We start from the raw sequence: 20,124 nt of genomic DNA on the forward strand, positions 1-20,124 counted from the left end.
GGTATTTAAAGAGTGGGAAAACCTGTATTTAATTGAGTGAATCAATAAGTGCTCTAATGCACTGTCAAAAGACCTGGAGAAATTAGCAATTTATTTACCAAACATTATAAGACATTGAGCTGAGCCTAGGCTTCAGGCCTATATCATCTAGTTTAAATGGTGACATTGTAAATTTGTGTTTTTAGAAAATGAAACTGATTGTCCCGGTGAATTCAGACCGAGGTGTTTCACTGTAGTTTCACAGCAGTGTCATTTATTTGAAGACATTATCTCAGAGGCAGTGTCTACATCTTTACAAGAAGAAGTTCCTGTTCTAGCGCATATTTTTTAAAGGTGTGAGTCCTTTAATATGTTTTAATTCGCAGCATAGAAAATTCTTTTAGCAGGTCAAATGAGTATTGGGTTCTGAATTTTTTTAATTTTATTTTCTATGTTTTGTTTTCCCCTGATTGATGTAGGGTATTTTTGCACCAGATCATATTTTTCCTGTTTTCCCTTGTCCAAAAAATGATAGTATTAACCCTGTTGTCATCATGTGTTAAGGTGTCTTCCTGGCCTATTTATTGTAAGTGTTGCACCTGTGAAATAGACCCATTGAGCATTCTCATTACAAACCTTGCTCATATTGTTTGTAACAGTTATTCTACATCCCTGCGCATCTAGATAACCTGGAGGGCAGGAAAGTACTACTCTGAAAATCAGTATTAGTGGGTGTTTTACCCCCATTCTCCACAAATGAGAGCAAGGCCATTAACATTTGTGTGTTTTCATTATGTAAATGGTGTTAATGCATACTCACAAATTGCCAACACAAAAGCAATAATTTTCTCCTACTGATCATAATGTGTCCAAGTGTATCGTCTTGATTATGAAACGCTAATTACATACTGCCTCATCTCTTCTTCTCTGTCTTGCCCTGCAGATTCAGAAAAACCAAGGATCTTTAATGGTAAGTTTTACTGCATTAGAATAGGAGGAAAGAAAATAGAGGTCTCCCACACTATAGTCAGTTACTCTTGGGTGGCTCTCTCATTTGAAAAAAAAAAAAACACTCAAATTGCATTTCCGCAATGAAATATTAGATCATGCCTAAACTGTTGGTATTACATTAGGTGCCATTATGGAATAATAAAAACATTCAGGAGGAGAAGGAGGGCTTTGTCTGAGCTCGCTGCATTTGATTAATCTAAGTAGATACTCTTTATCACACTTGATTTTCCCTATTGCCAAGAAATTCCATGTAGGCTAGCTTGTTTTTTTAATCTCCCTGTGTCTCTCCTCTTTCAGCCTCTCCAGTTACTGCAATGCATCGTTGATGAGGTGAGTCGTCGTCTTATGTGCTTTTGCATCTAAAGTCAGTCCTAATGGCCCGGAAAGCTTATATTTTGTTTCCTAATGAAGCAAACCACTCAGGCGGCTTTGCTCCCCATTCACTCAACCCTTCACCCTATGCAACTGCCTCAGGCGATACACATATGCACACGCACATTACTGTAGAGGTTGGACCCATCATGAGTGACACACACACACACACACACACACACACACACACACACACACACAACACAAAACAATTCTGTATATTGAAGAGCCTGTACCAAAGCAGATAAAAAAATTGTTAAACCAAGACTATTGTCATGACTGCACCAGGTGTATATGATTCATACACAGCAGTGGCACATTACAGCAATATATGATGAAATTGGGTTTATGTGATATCTGGTGTATTTATCACTCCCGTATATTGAGTTTGCTGAGGTAACATCTGATTATTAAATGCTTTTGTTCTTCCTAACACACACACACAGTTTATCACTTGAAATACTTATAAAACCAGGCTACTGCGCAGTGCTACCCAACCTGACCCAACTTGAAGAGTTTTCTGTTTCTTGGTATATGGATGCGTTTTTTTTTCCTGTGTCTGTGTACATGGATGTGTAAGCACACTCAATACACGCTACACACCCTACATTTTCATCATTACTTTCCCCTTCACTCTCTTTTTTTTTTTTGCTCAAGTTCTTTGCTGACATACACTAATAGCAAAAACATCACAACACCTCTCAATCCTAAACCAGCTCCCCCCAAGACACCTATCCCCAGCCATATCGCACATTAAATATACAATGTCACTTGTCCTTAACTGCCTATAGAATGGCCGTAATTAATAATTAAATGCTTTTGGTTGTAATGGATTGACCCGGGCTGACCTGTTCATTAGTCAGCTAGACGGAGGCATCACTCAAACTATTTTTCCTGTGCCCTTTGCCGTCTCCCCTTGAGGCGAGAGAACACTCTGTTGTCCCTGGCGATCAGCACCGCCTTACTGTCCTAGGTAATGTAGTGCTTTGGAGGAAGAGACAAGAGGCTGCACTAGAGTGAGGAGTTGTATACACTCACAGAGCTCTTTATTAGGAACACCTTTACATCTGCTTATTCCAGCAATCACGTGGCAGCAGTGCAATGCACAAGATCATGCAGACAGAGGTCAGGAACTAGAGTCAATGTTTCCTCAGAATTGGGGAAAAAATGTGATCTCATTGACTTTGACCGTGGCATAATTGTTTGTGACAGACTGGCTGATTTGAGTGTTTGTGGGATTTTTGCACACACCAGTCTCTGGAGTTTACTCAGATTAATGCAAAAAACAAAAAAAAAACAGCCAGTGAGCGGCAGTTCTGTGGACAGAAACACCTTGTTGATGTGAGCGGTAAGAGGAGGATATCCAGAGTGGTTGGAACTGACAGAAAGGCTATGGTACCTCAGATAACCGCTCTTTACAACTGTGCTGACCAGAAGAGGATCTCAGAACGCATAACATATTGAACCTTGAGAACCTGATGAGCTACAACAGTAAAAAAGAATGTAGCCTGGTCTGATGAATCTGGATTTCATTTCAGTCACCAGATCTGAATCCAGTGAAGACCTTTGGGATGGAGATTTACAGTATGAATGCGCAGCTGACAAATCTGCAGAAATTATGTGATGTAATCATGTCAATATGGAGCAGAATCTCAAAGGAGTTTTTCCAACATCTTGTGGAATCCATGTCACAAAGACCTGAGCCTGTTTTGAGAATAAAGGGAGGCCCTAGTATTAGTATGGTGTTCCTAATAGTGCTCGGTGAGTGTATACTCCATTGAACAATGGAAGACCCAGAAAAGTGCTGTACCTTTCTTCCCAGTTTGCTGCCAGTTCATGGCTTAGTACAACTTGTAGAATTTAGAAGTATCATGGAAGCATTACAGTTGCATTTTTATTGTCTTCTTTTATTTTTATTTTATGTACTTGATCATTTAATTCATACATTTTTATAATTTTAATGATTCATTTTTTTATTGGGGTAGACACACGTGACTTCAACATTGTGGGAGCTCTGATATGGCAAATTATAACTGGATCACTGACATCTAATAAGCATTTCCCATTGTATATTTGATCCAAATACTTTCTATTTTCTTTGATTGTAATGCTTTGATATTGTGTGTGTTACTTATCCACTGGGGATTTGAAAGTTGCTGTAATGGCTGAATGAGTAATAGGCTCCTGTGAGTGGATCATTAATTTTACTGTAGCTAGAGGTACAGTGCATCCAGAAAGTATTCATACCCCTTCAATTTTTTCATCAGACCAGAGAATCTAGTTTCTCACAGCCTGAGAGTCCTTTAGGCGCAAAGTTTTTTGCAAAAGTTTTGCTGAGGAGAGGCTTCTTCCACGACGGAGGCCAGTGTGCTCTTGGGACCCTTAAATGCAGCAAGGATGTTTTTGAAGCCTTCCCCAGATCTGTGCCTTGACACTGTCCTATCTCTGAGCTCTGCAGGCAGTTCCTTCCACCTCCTGGCTTGGTTTTTGCTCCAATATGCATTGTCAGCATTAAGACCTTATGTAAATAGGTGTGTACCTTTCTAAAGCTAGACTCCAGTCAAAGTGTAGAAACATGAAACAGGAACCTGAGCTTTAATTTCAATTCTAAAGAATTGTTTTGATTTTAGCATACAGCTGCAACATAAATGTGAAATGTGGAAAAAATTGAAGGGATCCCGCTACTGTCTGAATCCACTGTATGTGTGTGGTGGGGGGGTGGAGTGTGACAGTCTACCTCTCTTTTTCTTTTTCTATCAAACTGAAACACACAGTGGCAGAGAAAGACTTGTGAGACTCACAATAAAGACCATATAGATAAAGATGAACAATAAGTTTAACAATTAGAAGGTAGACAGATTTAACCCAAATGCATCTTAAAAACAAAGGTGGCAAAGATTCTGAAATCATTTTATGTGGGAAGGAGAGTGGCCTTGAAAATCATGACATCAACAAAGATAAAATTTAACAGAGAAGAGAAACAGTGATCGCAAGTCACATCCTACCAAATAGATGGACCCTTAAAGAGCTGGGTCACACAAGTTACAAAAATGTTCTTGCTTACTTAAAGGTATCTAGTTTTGCAGATAGAGCCGGCATCCCAACACAATGGAGCTGGATGTAGTTTTGATAAAAAATTACATTTTAAAAATTCAAAAGAAATCTCTCATTCTAGAAATATGTCCCACTTTATCCACAGAACAAGCTGTCTACAGTTTTCAAAATGGCCCTTTTCTTTGGTAGAAAGTACTAGGAATTAAAACAGTTGAATGCATACCTCTGGGATGGAGTCGCAAAAGGAAAAAATGACATTGTGGGCTTAACAAAAGCAATATTTATTGCCTATGTAGAAATTGCTTTTATACAAGGCCAGCCCACAAAGACAGAGAATCTGGTTTAAGGAGAACAAAATGTGAAGCCCTGAATGATGAGGAGAAAAAAATGTAGTCAGCTTTGTAAGTTTTTGTTAATTTGGATGAGTATTTCAAGAAAACCAGAGGATGCCATAACCCTTGAGCTGCATAATGGCCATGCAATATGAGACCATATTGTAGGACCAGATACACCCAACACAGAGTCCTAAGTTATGTTGAGGCCAATGAGTAGTGCCACTGCTTGTAAGTTACCTTGTATGTTTAATTTCAGTTAATTTAACTAGTACACGTTTAAGTGTATGTTTCATTCAGTTATTCAGTACCTACATTAAGGACACTGGTCATGGCAAGTCCATGGCATGTATGTAAGTGCACCTACACCACAGTAAATTGTCCAGTGCATCTAATTTATGTTAGCTGGTATTAGTGTAGACATAGAAACATACTTGCCCTGTTCGGCTAAGGTCTTGAACGAGAAGTTCTCTGTAGTTGTTCCTACCATCTGTCTGCTGTCCACTCCCATTAATGTGCCTCGCTCCTTTGTTTGTTGAATAGCAAGTGGCTCCACTAATAAAGAACTCCCACTTTATTTTCAAGCCTGTAATTACTGATCTAATTTTGCCTAATAATTGCTTCATGGCAATGACATGTATATTTACTTGTACCCTTGTACCCTTGTAGTGTGTGTGTTCTGTCTCATAGTGGAGCGCATTGACAACCAGAGGAATAATTCACACAGACTAGCCACTTTCATCAGCCTGCTTGTCTTTTGTGCCATCGCCTGCTGCCACATCAAAGCTGCAGCGGTGTTCCTCTCAGCTGGAGACATGAATACATGCATAAATGTGTGTGTTTGTGTTTGTGTCTGCAAAAAGGTGCATGTGCATGCAAATATGTGTGGAAAGTGCAGACAGAGATTTTGTATCAGATTTAGCCTACACGACACATAAATTAGTTGTGTAGTCAACACTTTGCACAAACTGTGGGCCCAATTGATCGTGTGTGTGTGTGTGTGTGTGTGTGTGTGTGTGTGTGTGTGTGTGTGTGTGTGTGTGTGTGTGTGTACAAGTGCAGCATAGTACAGTGGTTGCAAATTATTTGGTACTCTCCCTCTAAACGGAGTGTATACTCAGGCTTGTGGTGTGCAGAGCTCTAGGGCATTTGTTTGTGTGTGCATGTGTGTGTGTGCATGCGCTTGTGCTATGATATATTGCTCATCCAAGTGGCGGCAGTACTGTGAAGTGTAGTGAGATTAGAAGGAACCCATTCCTTTGTTAATTTAAATGGGTTCATGCATCATGCTTTGCGGGAGCCTGCCGATCAGAGCATTAAGGAATGGCGAACACTGCCCAGAGGTGTTTTTAATGGCACAGCAGGGCTTCTGATGTAAAGAGGTTTAATTCCCTGCATTTAAATAAATTCCTGGTTGTGGACCCAGGCTTTATGATTTTTTGTGCATATTTGAGTAGTTCTTGTATTTTTGTTTATATCCTTGTTACATATATCATTGGATGTCACTGCTGTGTATATATCTTATAGGACTTCCACTTATTGGTCAACTTACTTTTGATCTTTTTGTTGTGGAAATCTTAAAAAAAGAGAGACCCAGGCCTGTCTTTGTGGCTTTTATTCAAATATAGCATTTGCTAATGGGCTCAGCACTTGTACAGAGATCAATGGTTCCCACAAAGTGCAGATACAGAAATACTCCTTTACCACAGTCAGGGGCAGTTCAGCTCTAACTGGAACAATCAGGTCAGTATTAACTACAAAGGGGTTAAAACAAGGTTACATGAGGGCACACATATGATCTAAATCTTTCCCATTACAATAATAAGACAGGTTACAATAACAATCACACTCAAAATTTCCACTACACTTTTCAGATAGCACCTCTTTTATCTGAGGTAAACATCCCTGCCTTGTGCACGTGCTGGTGTGTCGGGACGCAGTATGTTACATTTCAGCAAACAGTGTTACATATTGGAAGATAGGTATTGTAGTTAATCTATAGTTGTCACAGTGCTGTGTACCGCATTATACTTTCCTAGTACCATCATTTTATTCTTTTGAATTAATTTTTAACTTTTGTATGTATTTGTATCCCTATCTTTTTTTTATGAAACTTTTTTTATTTTTCTATTTTACTTTCTTGAGAACAAGAAACATACATTTCAACACTAGAAAGAGGAGAATGCAGAATCCAGTTCCTTTTCACATACAATTTCATACTTCAGCCTCTGCTGGAATTTACTGGCACTGAGATAAAGAAAGAGAATACCGATGTTAATTTAATACTGTTATTGCTATGCAGTGATCAACATTTTTTATCCAAGAATATCAAGGGTAAAAATAAATGTAAATATTTAGAGATTTTCCTACTGAGAGTGAAAGGTAGTGAAAGAAGCAGAGTGAGAAAAGGGAAATATATGGAGTAATGAGGTGAGGGGCATTAATAGAGGGTCAGTCTGGCACAGCTGTTTGACATGACATGGTTCATAGACTCTCCACTGACGACATGTAGCAAGCTTAACATAGAGACACACACACCTCTTACTGTTGTTCATTTTGGCAACAATTTTCAGATTTAGTCTTCATTCTGAAATAAAATGAGTTTTATTCACAAATGGTGAGCTTACCATTACCATAGGGCTGCTACGGTAACCATAATAACAACACCACAGATGTACCAAGTTATAATATATATGAAATATTGTATGAAATGAGGGTTCAGTGCCATTTATGTATGGACAGGAATTATTAGTCAAAGGTTTCAGTTTCTAACAAACAATTATTCCTAATAATTCCTAGTTTCTTGTAACTCCAGTGATTCAGTGTAATCTAATTAATATATAATTCTAGCTTTTTACTACTAAAGTAGAACTTGTTCTTCTCTTTTCAGAATTTTTTCATATAATTAAGTTTGCCATGTTTATTTTAAGAATGAGTCTAAGAATAACGTTATCAACAATTACAGATTGTATAGCTGTTACGAATTGCCATTTCATGTTTATCATGTCGTTTGGTTGATCCAACGAGACAAATGTTGTGTCACTTAGCAAGTGTTGTACTTAACTTGACTGCCATAACTATTCAGTGCTGCCACGAATAAAGAGGATAAAGAGTGCAGCATTGTGGCCTTGAGGTCAAACACTGAATACTTCTTTCAAGAAAGCTGAACCTCACTGAATCTAGGCTCCTTTTACACTCTTTGAACATATGTTGTATCAATAGGTACAAAAGACATATTGATTGCTAAATGTTGCAATTGATGTTATTCAACAAGCACGCCTTTGGAACCTTTTTATGTCTCCTTGTCGGTGATAACCATGGCTGGAGGCATTATGTCTTTGTGTTGTCGGTCCATCCGTCCCATTCTCATGAACGCACTGAGGGAATTTCTTCAAATTTGGCACAAACTTTACTTGAATGGATCAGATTTTGGCTGTCAAAGGTAAAAAGTCAAGGTCACTGTGACTTTGTGCCATTCCATTCTTCTGAACGTGACATCTCAAGAACGCCTTGAGATAACTTCCGTAAAGTTAGCAAAACTGTCTACTTGGACTTGGATTGGACTACCCCAAATCCTAGTTTAATCTCTGTTGATGTAAACCACCCTAACGTATTTTTTGTGTCAAGATTGAGCAGGTTATCATTATCGCAGATTAAAATGTTACTGTTCTGTTCTCCTTCACAGGATCCTCCAGTTCTTCCCGTCGACCAGTTCAGTGAAAAGTTTGTTCACTTCATCACACAGTGGTGAGTCAACTTTGATTCTCGAAAGACAGCAATGAAATTATTTAAATTAACACCTTCTGATTTTAGATGGAATTTTGTCTGTGTCCAGTGGCTCTTGACTGTGTAGTGCATTTGTTTGGGATTCTAGTTTGTACTAGCTTAATATGTTTGGCACAGTCAACCATCTGGGCCCTACAAAGCCAGCCTGAACAATTACAAAGACCACAAGATGCATGAAACATAGAATCATGAGCCAAATTATTGTAGATGAATCAAAGGTTTAATGGTATACAATGGGATTAAAGTGCATTTGCCTGTGTGTTGATGCATTATGGATGTAATGGTTTTAGCAAGGATATTCAGTGCTGCTGATATTCAATAAAAAGCTGCTCTTTTTTATGAGGAATGATTGAGTTATCTAATGCAACAGGACAAAGACAATGTTTACCTTGGGTCTGCCTCTGATTCATTAGCCTCTTGTAACCTTTACAGTTGCACAAACATTTACATACACACTCCACAAACCAAACCACATGCAGTAGGTCTGTGTGTATGTCACGAGCCGGCTATACCAGCTGTTGTTTAACCACCGTGTCTACTTTATTTATTCAAACGGGGCACCTCTCTCTCAGGACAGACTGAGGTGCAGGAGCCCTGCCCTGCCAGGGTGCACACCTAGCACTACGTTCTCCCAGGCTATTCTTAGAGGGTCATGGCCGATTCATTGCAATACATAAAACAGTTACATGACTTACTGCAGACAGGCCCTTACACTAATTCCTCAAAGTCCCAATGTAGGTCGTTTTGACAGACTGTGTATGTACACACTGTGGAGGACACTCACAGAAACACACACATAAATCCACTTAACCAATATTGTAACTGCTTCAGTTTTAGTGTTCTGAGAAATAAAAAATATTAATTGAACTTATAAATATTAATGTGTTTCTAAAACATGTTTATATGTGTTTATGAAAGTTTTGTCTTTGAAACCACTTTCTGTTTTTTTGTGGCATGAATGGTTTTGTGTCAGGCCTCCTCTTGAATAGTCACCCTGTTAAAATGAAAGTTAGAACAAAAACATGTCTTGCACTCTTACAAACACAGTTTGAATAGTGGCTGGATATAGACTGTTTGTGTCTCTTTTTTCAGTATGCGACGACAACCCAAAGAGAGGCCTGCCCCGAATAACCTCATGGTAAGTTAAACCAAGCCTCCATTAAACAGTTCCAAGGACCACAAAGTATAAGTTTTGAATAACTGTGTACAGAAGGTGATCATATCCCTGCATTCCAATAAAAATTCAATTAAACATAATTTTATTATCTCTTTAGCTTTGGGATTATACAGTTGTGTTTTTCGCAATGATTGAGGTGTTGTGGGTCAAGGACCCTCGAAGTTGGCATTGCTGTGTGGAAACAAAAGCAATGAACTTCTTCGTACCAATGAAAGATGTCAGAGAGAGGTCAGCCAGAAACCTTGAGGTAGGTTTAAGACCTACTTCAGCAATAATTCATTTAATTCACTGCACTGGAGCCAAACTGAATGAATAAGGCCTATCTGCTGTTCAAGAGTCAAATAATTCTAGTTTACAAAATTAAGTTTTATAGTCTAATGAAAATTTGAGCCAGGGACAAAGGGAAATTATTTTTAAGCGTGTATGTGCGTGCATGTATGTGTGTGCGTGTGTGCATGTAATGATCAGAGAGTGTTCCCATCACCATGTAGATTTATCATTTTAACATGTTACTGTACAGAACATAATTAAGGTCTAATTGTTGAAGTTTTGTATGTCATGACCTCATGTCTCATCTGCAAATTAGAGTTTGGGGTTTGATCATGGCTCTTTTGTTCTCTTTACACAACTACAATGGCACTCAGTAGAGCGCATACCTCACACATGTCTGTCAGATCCAGATTATCTGGATCTGCACCAAATTTCATGCAGTCATAGATGTCCACACCATGAATATGTCTGATTTGTTTTACATTACATACATTATTTCCTGAGAATTTGCCAGAAAAGTCCCTTATTGCACAATGTTACGGAAAGTGACAAAAAAAAATTCCAGATCTGCCCCTTTAACTGGATCTGCACCAAAATTAAATGCGTTCTGCCCTGGCCCATGCCCTATCCCTCCACCAAGTTCGGGCAAATTAGTTCAGTACTTTTTTCCCAATCCTGCTTAAAAACAAACAAACAAACAAACAAACAAATAAGACATGTGGGAAAACATAATCTCCTTTGCAGAGGTAAATATAATACTGTCAATCAATATTAACAGTAGATGAAAAACATTCAGAGACATTTCTTTCAGGTCCAAACTATCAGATCAGAGCACAAATAAATTAGATCTATTCACGCATAAGGTCAAGAGAGTCTGGAGGTCTAAGGTTTTTATTTTTTCATTGATAGCATTAGTACAGTAGGCCTAATAAAATGGCCTTATTAGAGATGCCACTAAAAATGTGCGCTAGTTGAACTTTTAGATTACCATACCATCATACCATCTCTAACTTAATATAGTAAATACAGGTGTGTGTGCTTTAGGCTGCTGTTTTTATGTCTCCACACTGGCAACATTAGGTTTTCACAATAATGAGATGTTAGTACCTTTTATTAAATTCCTTCAAAATTTTTACTACAAAATGTAAACTGCAACTTCACTGGTTAGCAGAGGCATACAACCACTTTTTTTAAAGCTTCTTGTCAGACATGGTTTATAACCTATAAAAAATACTTAATAATTAGAATTGTTGTCTGATATGGTTAATAAAATAAAAAATAAAACAGTTTTTATATTTTCAAAGGTTAAGAATTGCTCACAGAGAATAAAGCAGCTGTGATTTGGTGCTCTCTTGGTTGTAACAACCTCTGCAAATTGATTAATAGTCAAATACAAATTTGATTCTGTGACTCTGGTAGAGATGAGTTTCATAAATAAGGGAGTACACTTGTGCACTCTTCCTGACAGGACTTGCCAGACTTCCCTGCCAATGTGGACTTGATGATTTTTTACCATTTTTGTTCTGGTGTTAGCACACTAGGCCACAGCAATTTGCACAAACTGCCTTTTAAGAGTTGCAGCACACCGTGGTTTCTGTGTCAGTACCAAGGACAGCGACGGCTGGGTCCACAGAGAGAAGAGGGCTGAGGGTTTGTGTTGTGGGGGTAGAGGGCTGGAGGGTGTAAATGCAGAGCTGCTAACAGATTGTATGTTCTCAGTCTCACACCAGAAAGGAGTAAAGGGAAATATTGTGGAGACACTCATTGGGAATTCCTGCCCCCAGACAAAAGTGCCTCTCTTCAGGGGGAGACCTTGTACTACCACTTTTGAGGAAGTTGAGCTTGTTTTTGCGGCATGCTGCTCAGTTTTTTGTGACTTGTTGACCTTTATTTGAATGTAACTTCCATTGTTGATGTTGATTGTGATGAGTGACACCTTTGTCTCCAGTCACGCTTGTGTGTCTGTCTATATCATTTTTGTAGTGGAACGGGTGTTTTTTTCAATTTGACTGAAAAATCAGTCATCCTCTTTTGTCTTACTCTGGCTGAAAGGCCAACTTATTTCACAATTGCTTATGTACTCATATCTTGAACAAGAATATAATCACTCTTGAAGAGACTGAATTGTGAGCTCTTTTTCACAGTGTGCTCTCGTAGTTTCTTGTGTCCTTCAATACTTGGTTTCACAACCGAAGCTTAATTCAAACACAAAATAATTCAAGGACAAGGATTACTCCAAGCATCCATTACCAGTACTTCACAAACAATATTAGACTTCCGTCAAAGAATAGTCAATTTATCCTCCAGTATATGAATACAATTAATCCAGGACCCCCAGGTACCCCAGTAATCCATTGCTTCTTGGCTACACTGCAATATTGTAATTCTGTAATATAAATATATTCATTTCTTTAATGCCAGTGAAACAAACCAAAATGTCCTTCACAGTTTGACATTACGAACTATCAAGAAGAATGGACAAGAAAGAAAGGACAATTTATAACCCAAAGCAATGACAATGTGGTGCAACACATATCATGTCTTTGTGAATAGGCTTCAAACTGAGACAAAAAAAATGTAAACATTTCCAACCTCTCCATTTGGTCACCCTCTTAAACGGATAAGTGTGTCAGTAGGGTAACAACAAAAGTTTGTTTGAATTCACAAATTTATAAAGATGTGTTAGTGGACTGGAGCTGTTGACTGAGTGAATAAAAATAGACTGTAAGAACCACTTTAGCTCCTGGTCTGTATCACCTGAAAGAACTTGCCCTGTGGAGTTTTTTGACCACAAGTAACATTAAGCAGCAACGTTTTTAAGAGTAGGTCCTAGCTTGCAGGACACACAGGAGTTTAAAATGCTTTAAAAATCTGCTTTGTAATTGTTTTTCGAAGAAGGAAATATAGATCTCAACAATGCAAACAGTGTATTTTGGGCAGTAAGACTGAACCTAAACTGAAAATCTGTTTAGAAGAAAACTCTTTATTGTTTATTGACTTTTTATGGCATACAGGTAATAACAATCAAAAACAAAGTATGAGCTTGATGTGGCAACTGAGCATAGGTTAGATTCGAAACTTGAGCCTCAAAGCACATCAGAACCCCCAAGAACGAGGTCTAACATCGATTGTCTAGACTCCACAGTGCAGAGCAGCTGAAACAGCTGGTAAAGCGAATGGCTCTGTCTTCAGTGATGCGTGTGTGCAACATCCAGTACACAATCCACCTTTGACAACAAGAAGGCATATTTGTTGCTTAATTGAACAAGATGTTTTTTCTTTACAAATTTCTCCACCCACAAGGTCTCAACATGTGAACTCTGGGTTTCTTGCTGTTTCGTCTTTAGGATTTGGGATTGGGATTTGTTTGGAAGCATCAGTGCTACCATAATTTGGCTATTTCAACACTATACGTAGCATTGTTTTTCAACCACACACTGCTTTTCCTTCTTTCTGGTTTTTAAATGCTTCGGGTAATCATAGCTCACATGTGTGGCTGTGATTGCTTACTCTATTCCACATTCCTGCTCTGCCCCACTTTTTCATATTCATTGTGATCTCTACTGTGCTGTTTTTCAAATTTTCACAGTTCAGTCTTTTTTCAACTCCCTCTTTTTCACAACCCTCTCGTCTTTCCCTTACCTATATTTTTGTCCTCCTGTAGGCCTTTCATTTCTTCCTCTGCCCGTGATGAACTGAGATATAAGGTCATGGATGCCTGCCTTTGTGGCACCAGCCTGCTGATTGTCTTTCTCTCTCCTCCTCCTCATTCCCTCTTTCCCTCTTTCCTCCCCACCTCTCTCTCCACTTCCCCATTCCCCCAGCCTCCTGAGTACATTAAAACTCTTTACCTATTCTATCTGTATGTTAATGCACCTAGCCACAGCTCCCCCTTTTCTCCTCTCCCTCTGCTGTACAGAAAGTGCTACCATTTGCTCTCAGTTTTTATCTGTGCAACCACACAATAGTGTAGACACTGAGAAAATAATGTTATTTTATGACCATACAAACTCACCTAGTAGCGAGTTTGCTCATCAGGTTTCAGCATGTGGTTTCTCTAATCACTGGTATAGTTTTTATTGACGTCATTATTGTCACTGGGATTTTATCCTATTAGACGCTCTTTAAAGGGCTGCTGTTTGATTGCGTGCCTGCTCTCGATGGGTTCTGTCCCTGAAGCTTGACGCAGTCTGTTACAAGTACTTATACTGAATGCTTTGCTCAAACCATCAATCCTATTCACTTCAACTTTGTTATTATTTTACCCGATTAAGGCACACAGGGAAAGGAAAACCTTTTTCTTGTGCTCATGCTATGTTGCCAGCTTGAATTCAAGGAGAGAACAGGCACAGTGCAAAGAAAAACAAGCAGATCAAAGGAAAATAGTGGTAACAAAACAGCAAATTTAATGATAACAGAAGAAGCTTGATTTATTGACAATTAATGATTTTATGCTGCCTTACAGCAGGAGGTTTTAAATGTTAATCCAAAAGTATGTTCATTTGCACTTTGCCACCATGAAAGATTTTATTTTGTATACAGCTTCTTTAGTCTCCTACAGTCGGGTTATCCTACCTTGAAGTCTTCTTCTTCATTGCCTTTGGTGGCACACTTTTCCTTTCATGTCAAACAGTGGAATAGCTTGAAACCAGCTGCAGGAAAGTGTGTGTTCACACGCGTGTTGCACAATAACAGCAAAATTGTAAATGGTAATGGCAAAAACTCCACTGGGTACTTTAAGTGTCAGACTGAAGCAAAACAAATGCCCATGTCCTTTTGACATCATTCCTCAAAAGCATCCCATAGCTGATTTTTTTTATTGATTGACACATTAGTCAATCAATCATTTAAGCTTGTACAAATAAATTAGGCATTTCATATTATTTGTGATATTAAGTTTTTAGCTATAGGAATTGCCAATTACTGTGCTCTCCTAGTGAGTTAATAGTGATGCACAGTATGTAGCAATCAGTGGCTTGTAATTTGATACCTTACCAAAGAGCCTTAACACCAGTGGAAGCATTGAGTTGATCCGAGCACAGATGGTTTACACAATGACTCATAATCTGTTTGTCAGTTTGTTGGACACTAATTAATCAAGATGAAATCTCTAACTGAGCCATGTCTGGCTGGATCAAGCTCAATGCTCCTCTTGTATCAGTAAGAGATATTTCTTCCCACTTCTTCTGTCCCTTCTTTTGTAAAGAATGACATGATGAGCCATCAGAGAGGAAAGTGAGGGTGTTTTTCTCTCCTCATACTAATGCATCTTTCATTGTGGACACCCTATCCTGTCATCATAAGCTCATGACGTTGGTCAGTTGAGGAGACTTTCCATTGGCCTGCTCCCAGGACGTTAGCTGAAGGTATTTGGTGATGACCCGTCCTGTCTGAGGTTTCTTGCTTTTGGTTCTAAACAGACTGTCTTTCTCCTCCATTCTCCTTCGATACAAAGCCTGTTCTGTTTGCAGTACTACTTACTTGTTAAGCTTTAGTGCAAGAAAAACAGAAAATATAGTCTTTGTGACTGATTACATTTAGCCTGTTCATTTGTAAAATCACATGCAAATGGTGCAACGTTATTTTGTTTGTGTACCTGTCTTTGCAGATGTTAATTTGTGTGTGTGAGAGAAGAAGAAGATGAATGATCCCCAGACCCTTATATTCTTTGATTGTGATTTGATGGACATTTCATTTCTCCCTCCCCCCTCTCCCTCATCATCCCTGGCTCCCCAGCCAGCAGCCTTCAAACAGCCTTTTAGCACCCTTGTCAGTGCAGCCCTCCTATTCTGCTTTTCTATTCATATGCACACATACACACACGCACAAATTTTGTTGCCCCTTTTCAACCCTGGAGACACCAGATGAGCCCCTCGGTTTTTCACAAAAGAACCCCTCCTGTCTCTGAATGTCCCCAAATCTAGTTTCGACTTAAACACACACAAACACGCACATAGAGTTATGACCACTTACAGCGCTATAAAAAAAATGTGGCCGTTATTAACAAAGTCTGACTAGTTAACATTAATCCGTACTATGTCTCTCATAAACCATTTCAACACAGTAACTATGGACCTTTACCTTCCACACCTTCTCTTTCTTAGGTTACTCCTTCATTTAATGATTCCATCCATTTCCATTCATTTGTTATATCAGACAACGTGGATTTATCTAATTACCACTAAGACAAAATTGTCTTTTATAAACTGCAGTTTTGGAGTTTTTTCTTTGTGCTTTTGTGTTTTTCTGTGTCTCCAAGCTTTTCTTTTTGTTGTTTGTTGGTTTGTTTTTGCCAAACTGCTGAGCCAATAGAGAAATCCTAATGTCCCCTATTCACTGACTTTGTGAAACCACTTTGTTGAGACAGACCTGTATGAGATGAGGCATGCAGTCGACAAGATAACACACATTGTGCTTATACTTAAGCACAATATACAGTATAAGCCACTCATTTAGCGTTCTGTGCAATTTATGAGCTGCCTGAATTCTTCAACAGTGATGGAAGTGCCTTTGCATTCTTGGCTTTATATTTTTCACATTTTTGATTATGCTGTGGTATTTTACTAAAGGATTCCTGAGCAGAAAAGGGTGTCATATTACACATCTAAGTTTTTATTTATTTTTTTTCTAGTTCTTTTCCCTTCTGTTTTTTTTGTTTGCTTTATGCGGATGGTGTCTTGCTTGAGTTGTAGTTATCATGTGTCTCAAACTTTGGAAGCAGTTTTACTGTCTGAGAAATAGGTGTCTTAATGTTAACATGGTTACATGGTGAAAAAAGGATTTTTACATGCATGCGTAGTGTTGCACCGCTTTAGGATTCCTCTTGTGTCTTTTCAGACTTGTGCCTACTCACTTGTGCCTCCTCCTCCCTAAACTTCTGTCAACACCTTTGCGGCCAAATGTTTTCTTCACCCATGGGTCTTCATTGACATAAACCCCATTCACACTTACTTAAACTACCCTTTAGTACTGTGCATAACTGTTCAGTCACGTCATTATGAATGGTATCTGGAGTCAAAATTGCACATAAATAAATGTATGGATCCTGTTAAATTAAATTTTGGCACTTGGATGATATGTTCCTTTTTTGTGGATCCAAAATCTTTGATTTCACTGAAATAAGAATTCTGTTTGTTCAAGCACAAGTAGAAATTAGACAGAAATGAATATTGTATCCTAAACAAGCTTGTCCTATTTTCTGGAAAAGCGAAATAGTGAATTTATCAGTGAAATGATAATTAGACGGCAATGAATGAGTTTCCCATAAGGTTCCTTGACACCTAGAATGTCAGGAAGTAACTCTTAAGACTATAAGACTATCTTCCAGTTTACAATGACCAGTAGCCACTGCTAACTAGCTCTGTTGGTCTGGGCTGCCACATGTCCCTCCTAAAACACATACTGCCAACGGTGTAACATCTGCACCTTCATCCAGTTCTGCCCACGACGCCGCTTCCCTCCATGACCAGCCGGAAGGATTTGTTAGTTTAGCTTTCTTCATTTTTAACTGCCAGTTCTGTTTGATGGTGCACACAGCCAAGCCATACACCCCCTACCTTTTAGAGTGAATCCTAACTGCTGCAGGAATGGACATTTTGTCTTTTGTATACTTGGTAGGGCTGGTTTATGGTCTGTCAGAACTAGTTCATGCAACACTTTTAAGGTGAATATTGTTCATATATGGCTATAACAGTGCACAGTTTAAGATAGTTTCTGAAGCAAATGAATAAAGAGAGCTAGAGAGAGAAGGCTCCTATTGGCTCCTTTTTCACCTCTACACAGCTGGCCAGTCATGGAGTGAAGTGGGTGTGACTGTCAGATCACTGGTTTCAGAAAGCTAAAGAAACGGTCAGACACAGATGCCCCAACCGACATTGGAAAGGTGTGTTGTTGGGGTTGGGGTTCGAAGCTATTCAATCATCCAGTATGGAGTATAAAGTCCACTTAACTTATTCTTGTTCTCTGGTCTTCTGGCCTTTTTTCTACTTCTTTCCATGGTGGTGGCTGACATTGAGTTTCAGTGTTGTCGGTTTTGATACGTGGATATTTAGAGAAAGCCCTGCTTCATTATGCACACAGTTTTGAAAGCAGCAGATAGTTTTGATATTTGGATACTTTGATACACAGATCTTTAAGTTTAGAGGCGAAACAACATTTTAATACTCCTTAGAGAAGTTTCCCTACAATCCCTGTGCAGTAACATCTACCAGTATATTCTCATACACACACCAACCAATGCCAGCTAGTTTCCAGAGGGAGCTGGTGATTAGCATGCAAATCTGTAAAGCCCTAGTTATTCTATCTACCTCTTCACCCTTCTCTCGGTCTCACACACACACCATGTTTCTTCCAACATTATTCTAATGAGGTGATGACCAGTCTCTTATTATAATTGCCTCAAACTGCTTTTAATTTCTTCTGAGGGTATTAATCATACATGGTGTTATTTAAAATCGCATAAATTAATCTTAGATTAAACGGACCCTTCAAAGGCTTCAAACAATTAAAGAGTTAGGTAGAATTTCCCCTGGGTTTAGGCCATTTCTATTTGAGCAGAGCAGTTTCAGGTGATTATCCCATTTTGATGTGGCCAGACGTTGATTAATGTAACTTTTAAATGAATCCTTCCCCCGTCTCACCTCTGTCCACACACTGCTACAGCAGAAAGTCAGAACACCTTCAGTGACCTAACAAAGAGTAGTTATTCACTCTGTATTTATTACTCCTCCCTTACAGGTTTCAAACTTAATTGAAGTTGCAGGAAATGTAATTATTAGCTGATGGTGAGTGCATGCATGTGAGAGATAGAGGATGTATACCTAATATATTCAATATCAGGGTGTGTGTGTGCACCTGCATGCGTTAAATCAAAGTATGACTCTTGAGGGAGCTTATGTCTAATCTAATGGTGAGTTTGCAGATCAGTCTAAAGCAGTTTTTCCCTTCCTGGGGGGTCTTGTATTTTGGGTGGTGGGGTCGTAAGAAGATGAACAAATTAGTGAAAAAAGAAGAAAAAAAAATTCCTGCCACACAAAAATTATCTTTATCTTTTTGGACATTTTAAAATCTTAGCCTTTATACATGAGAAGGGAACATCAGTCTTTGCTTGAACTGCTCACAGCTCGTAGACATGTGACCTGGGACAAAGAGCGACAAGTACACGGTGCTTAGCCAAATAAGTATTATATTGTGTAAAGATCAGCATCCTTCTGTTCCACTGCATTTAAATGTTTCTGGACTCCAGTCCCTCAAACATGCTTGATATTTGTGATCTGTCTCCGATTGTGACACATAAAACATGAGAGTGCCGGCTACCTCATTATTGCCAAGACTTTTATCTGTTGCTATTTTTGACAACGCAATCTCAACACAAGGTCTATTTAGTAGCTGTTCTTGAAATTTCAATCGAATCACATGAATAAAAGCGGATGGAGTTTTCCCAGTTGTCATGGAAATGTACATGACAACCGTAGATGATTATATTTCTATGTTTCTGAGCACTGTAAGGACTTTTTTCAGTCCGAAGCAAAGTCCTCGTCGATATCGGCTTCAAAGTTTAGATTGAAAGCTCATTCTTGACCATGGCAACAGTAGTTAACAAAACAATCTCACCACAAAGTCGATCTAGTATCTGCTCTGAAGCTTTCTACACAATCGAATAATTGGACAGTGTTTGGGGTCGCTGGTTTCTTGTATGATTTCTTTTTCTGTTACCCTTTTATCTCACTCATTTTGAAGCCTAATTCTCAATAATGTAGCAGTGTATGTTGGGTGATAGGACAAATGGAGAGAGAGAGAGAGACTCCTCCGGTGTGAAGTTGTAATTTACATTCAGCAGATGGGACATTGCTTCAGACAAAAAAATTAGCCGTTGTGCCATTGCAGTGTCTTGGCATGTACTGTATGTATGTATGTATGTATTTATAGTGTGTGAGTGTGGGATGACAAGACACGCACCTTCATCCAGGTCAAATTCCAGCGGATGTCTCTGGCCTGCCAGGGTTAATCTCTGGAGCAGAGGTGGAGAGTTGAATTTTAAAAACATCACTCAGGACTTCCTTCTTTATGTCTATATCACTCCCTCTCTACTGAGGCAAGGAAGAATGATTGATGAGATGGGTATTCAGCACATAGGGGCACCCA

General features: G+C 38.8%; 1 protein-coding gene across 1 annotated transcript in view; it reads left to right on the forward strand.

Annotated features, from left to right (window-relative positions):
* map2k5 (mitogen-activated protein kinase kinase 5) overlaps positions 1 to 20,124 on the forward strand; it is a 55,558-nt gene that overhangs the window by 29,447 nt on the left and 5,987 nt on the right. Inside the window, exons 18-21 of the mRNA XM_022768255.1 lie at positions 923 to 949; positions 1,288 to 1,320; positions 8,434 to 8,495; positions 9,627 to 9,672. Coding sequence (XP_022623976.1) covers positions 923 to 949; positions 1,288 to 1,320; positions 8,434 to 8,495; positions 9,627 to 9,672 — 168 coding nt within the window. The remainder of the gene's footprint in view (positions 1 to 922; positions 950 to 1,287; positions 1,321 to 8,433; positions 8,496 to 9,626; positions 9,673 to 20,124) is intronic.

This window comes from Seriola dumerili, unplaced genomic scaffold (genome assembly GCF_002260705.1).
Source record: "Seriola dumerili isolate Sdu_G_001 unplaced genomic scaffold, Sdu_1.0 BDQW01001449.1, whole genome shotgun sequence".
Taxonomy (NCBI): domain Eukaryota; kingdom Metazoa; phylum Chordata; class Actinopteri; order Carangiformes; family Carangidae; genus Seriola; species Seriola dumerili.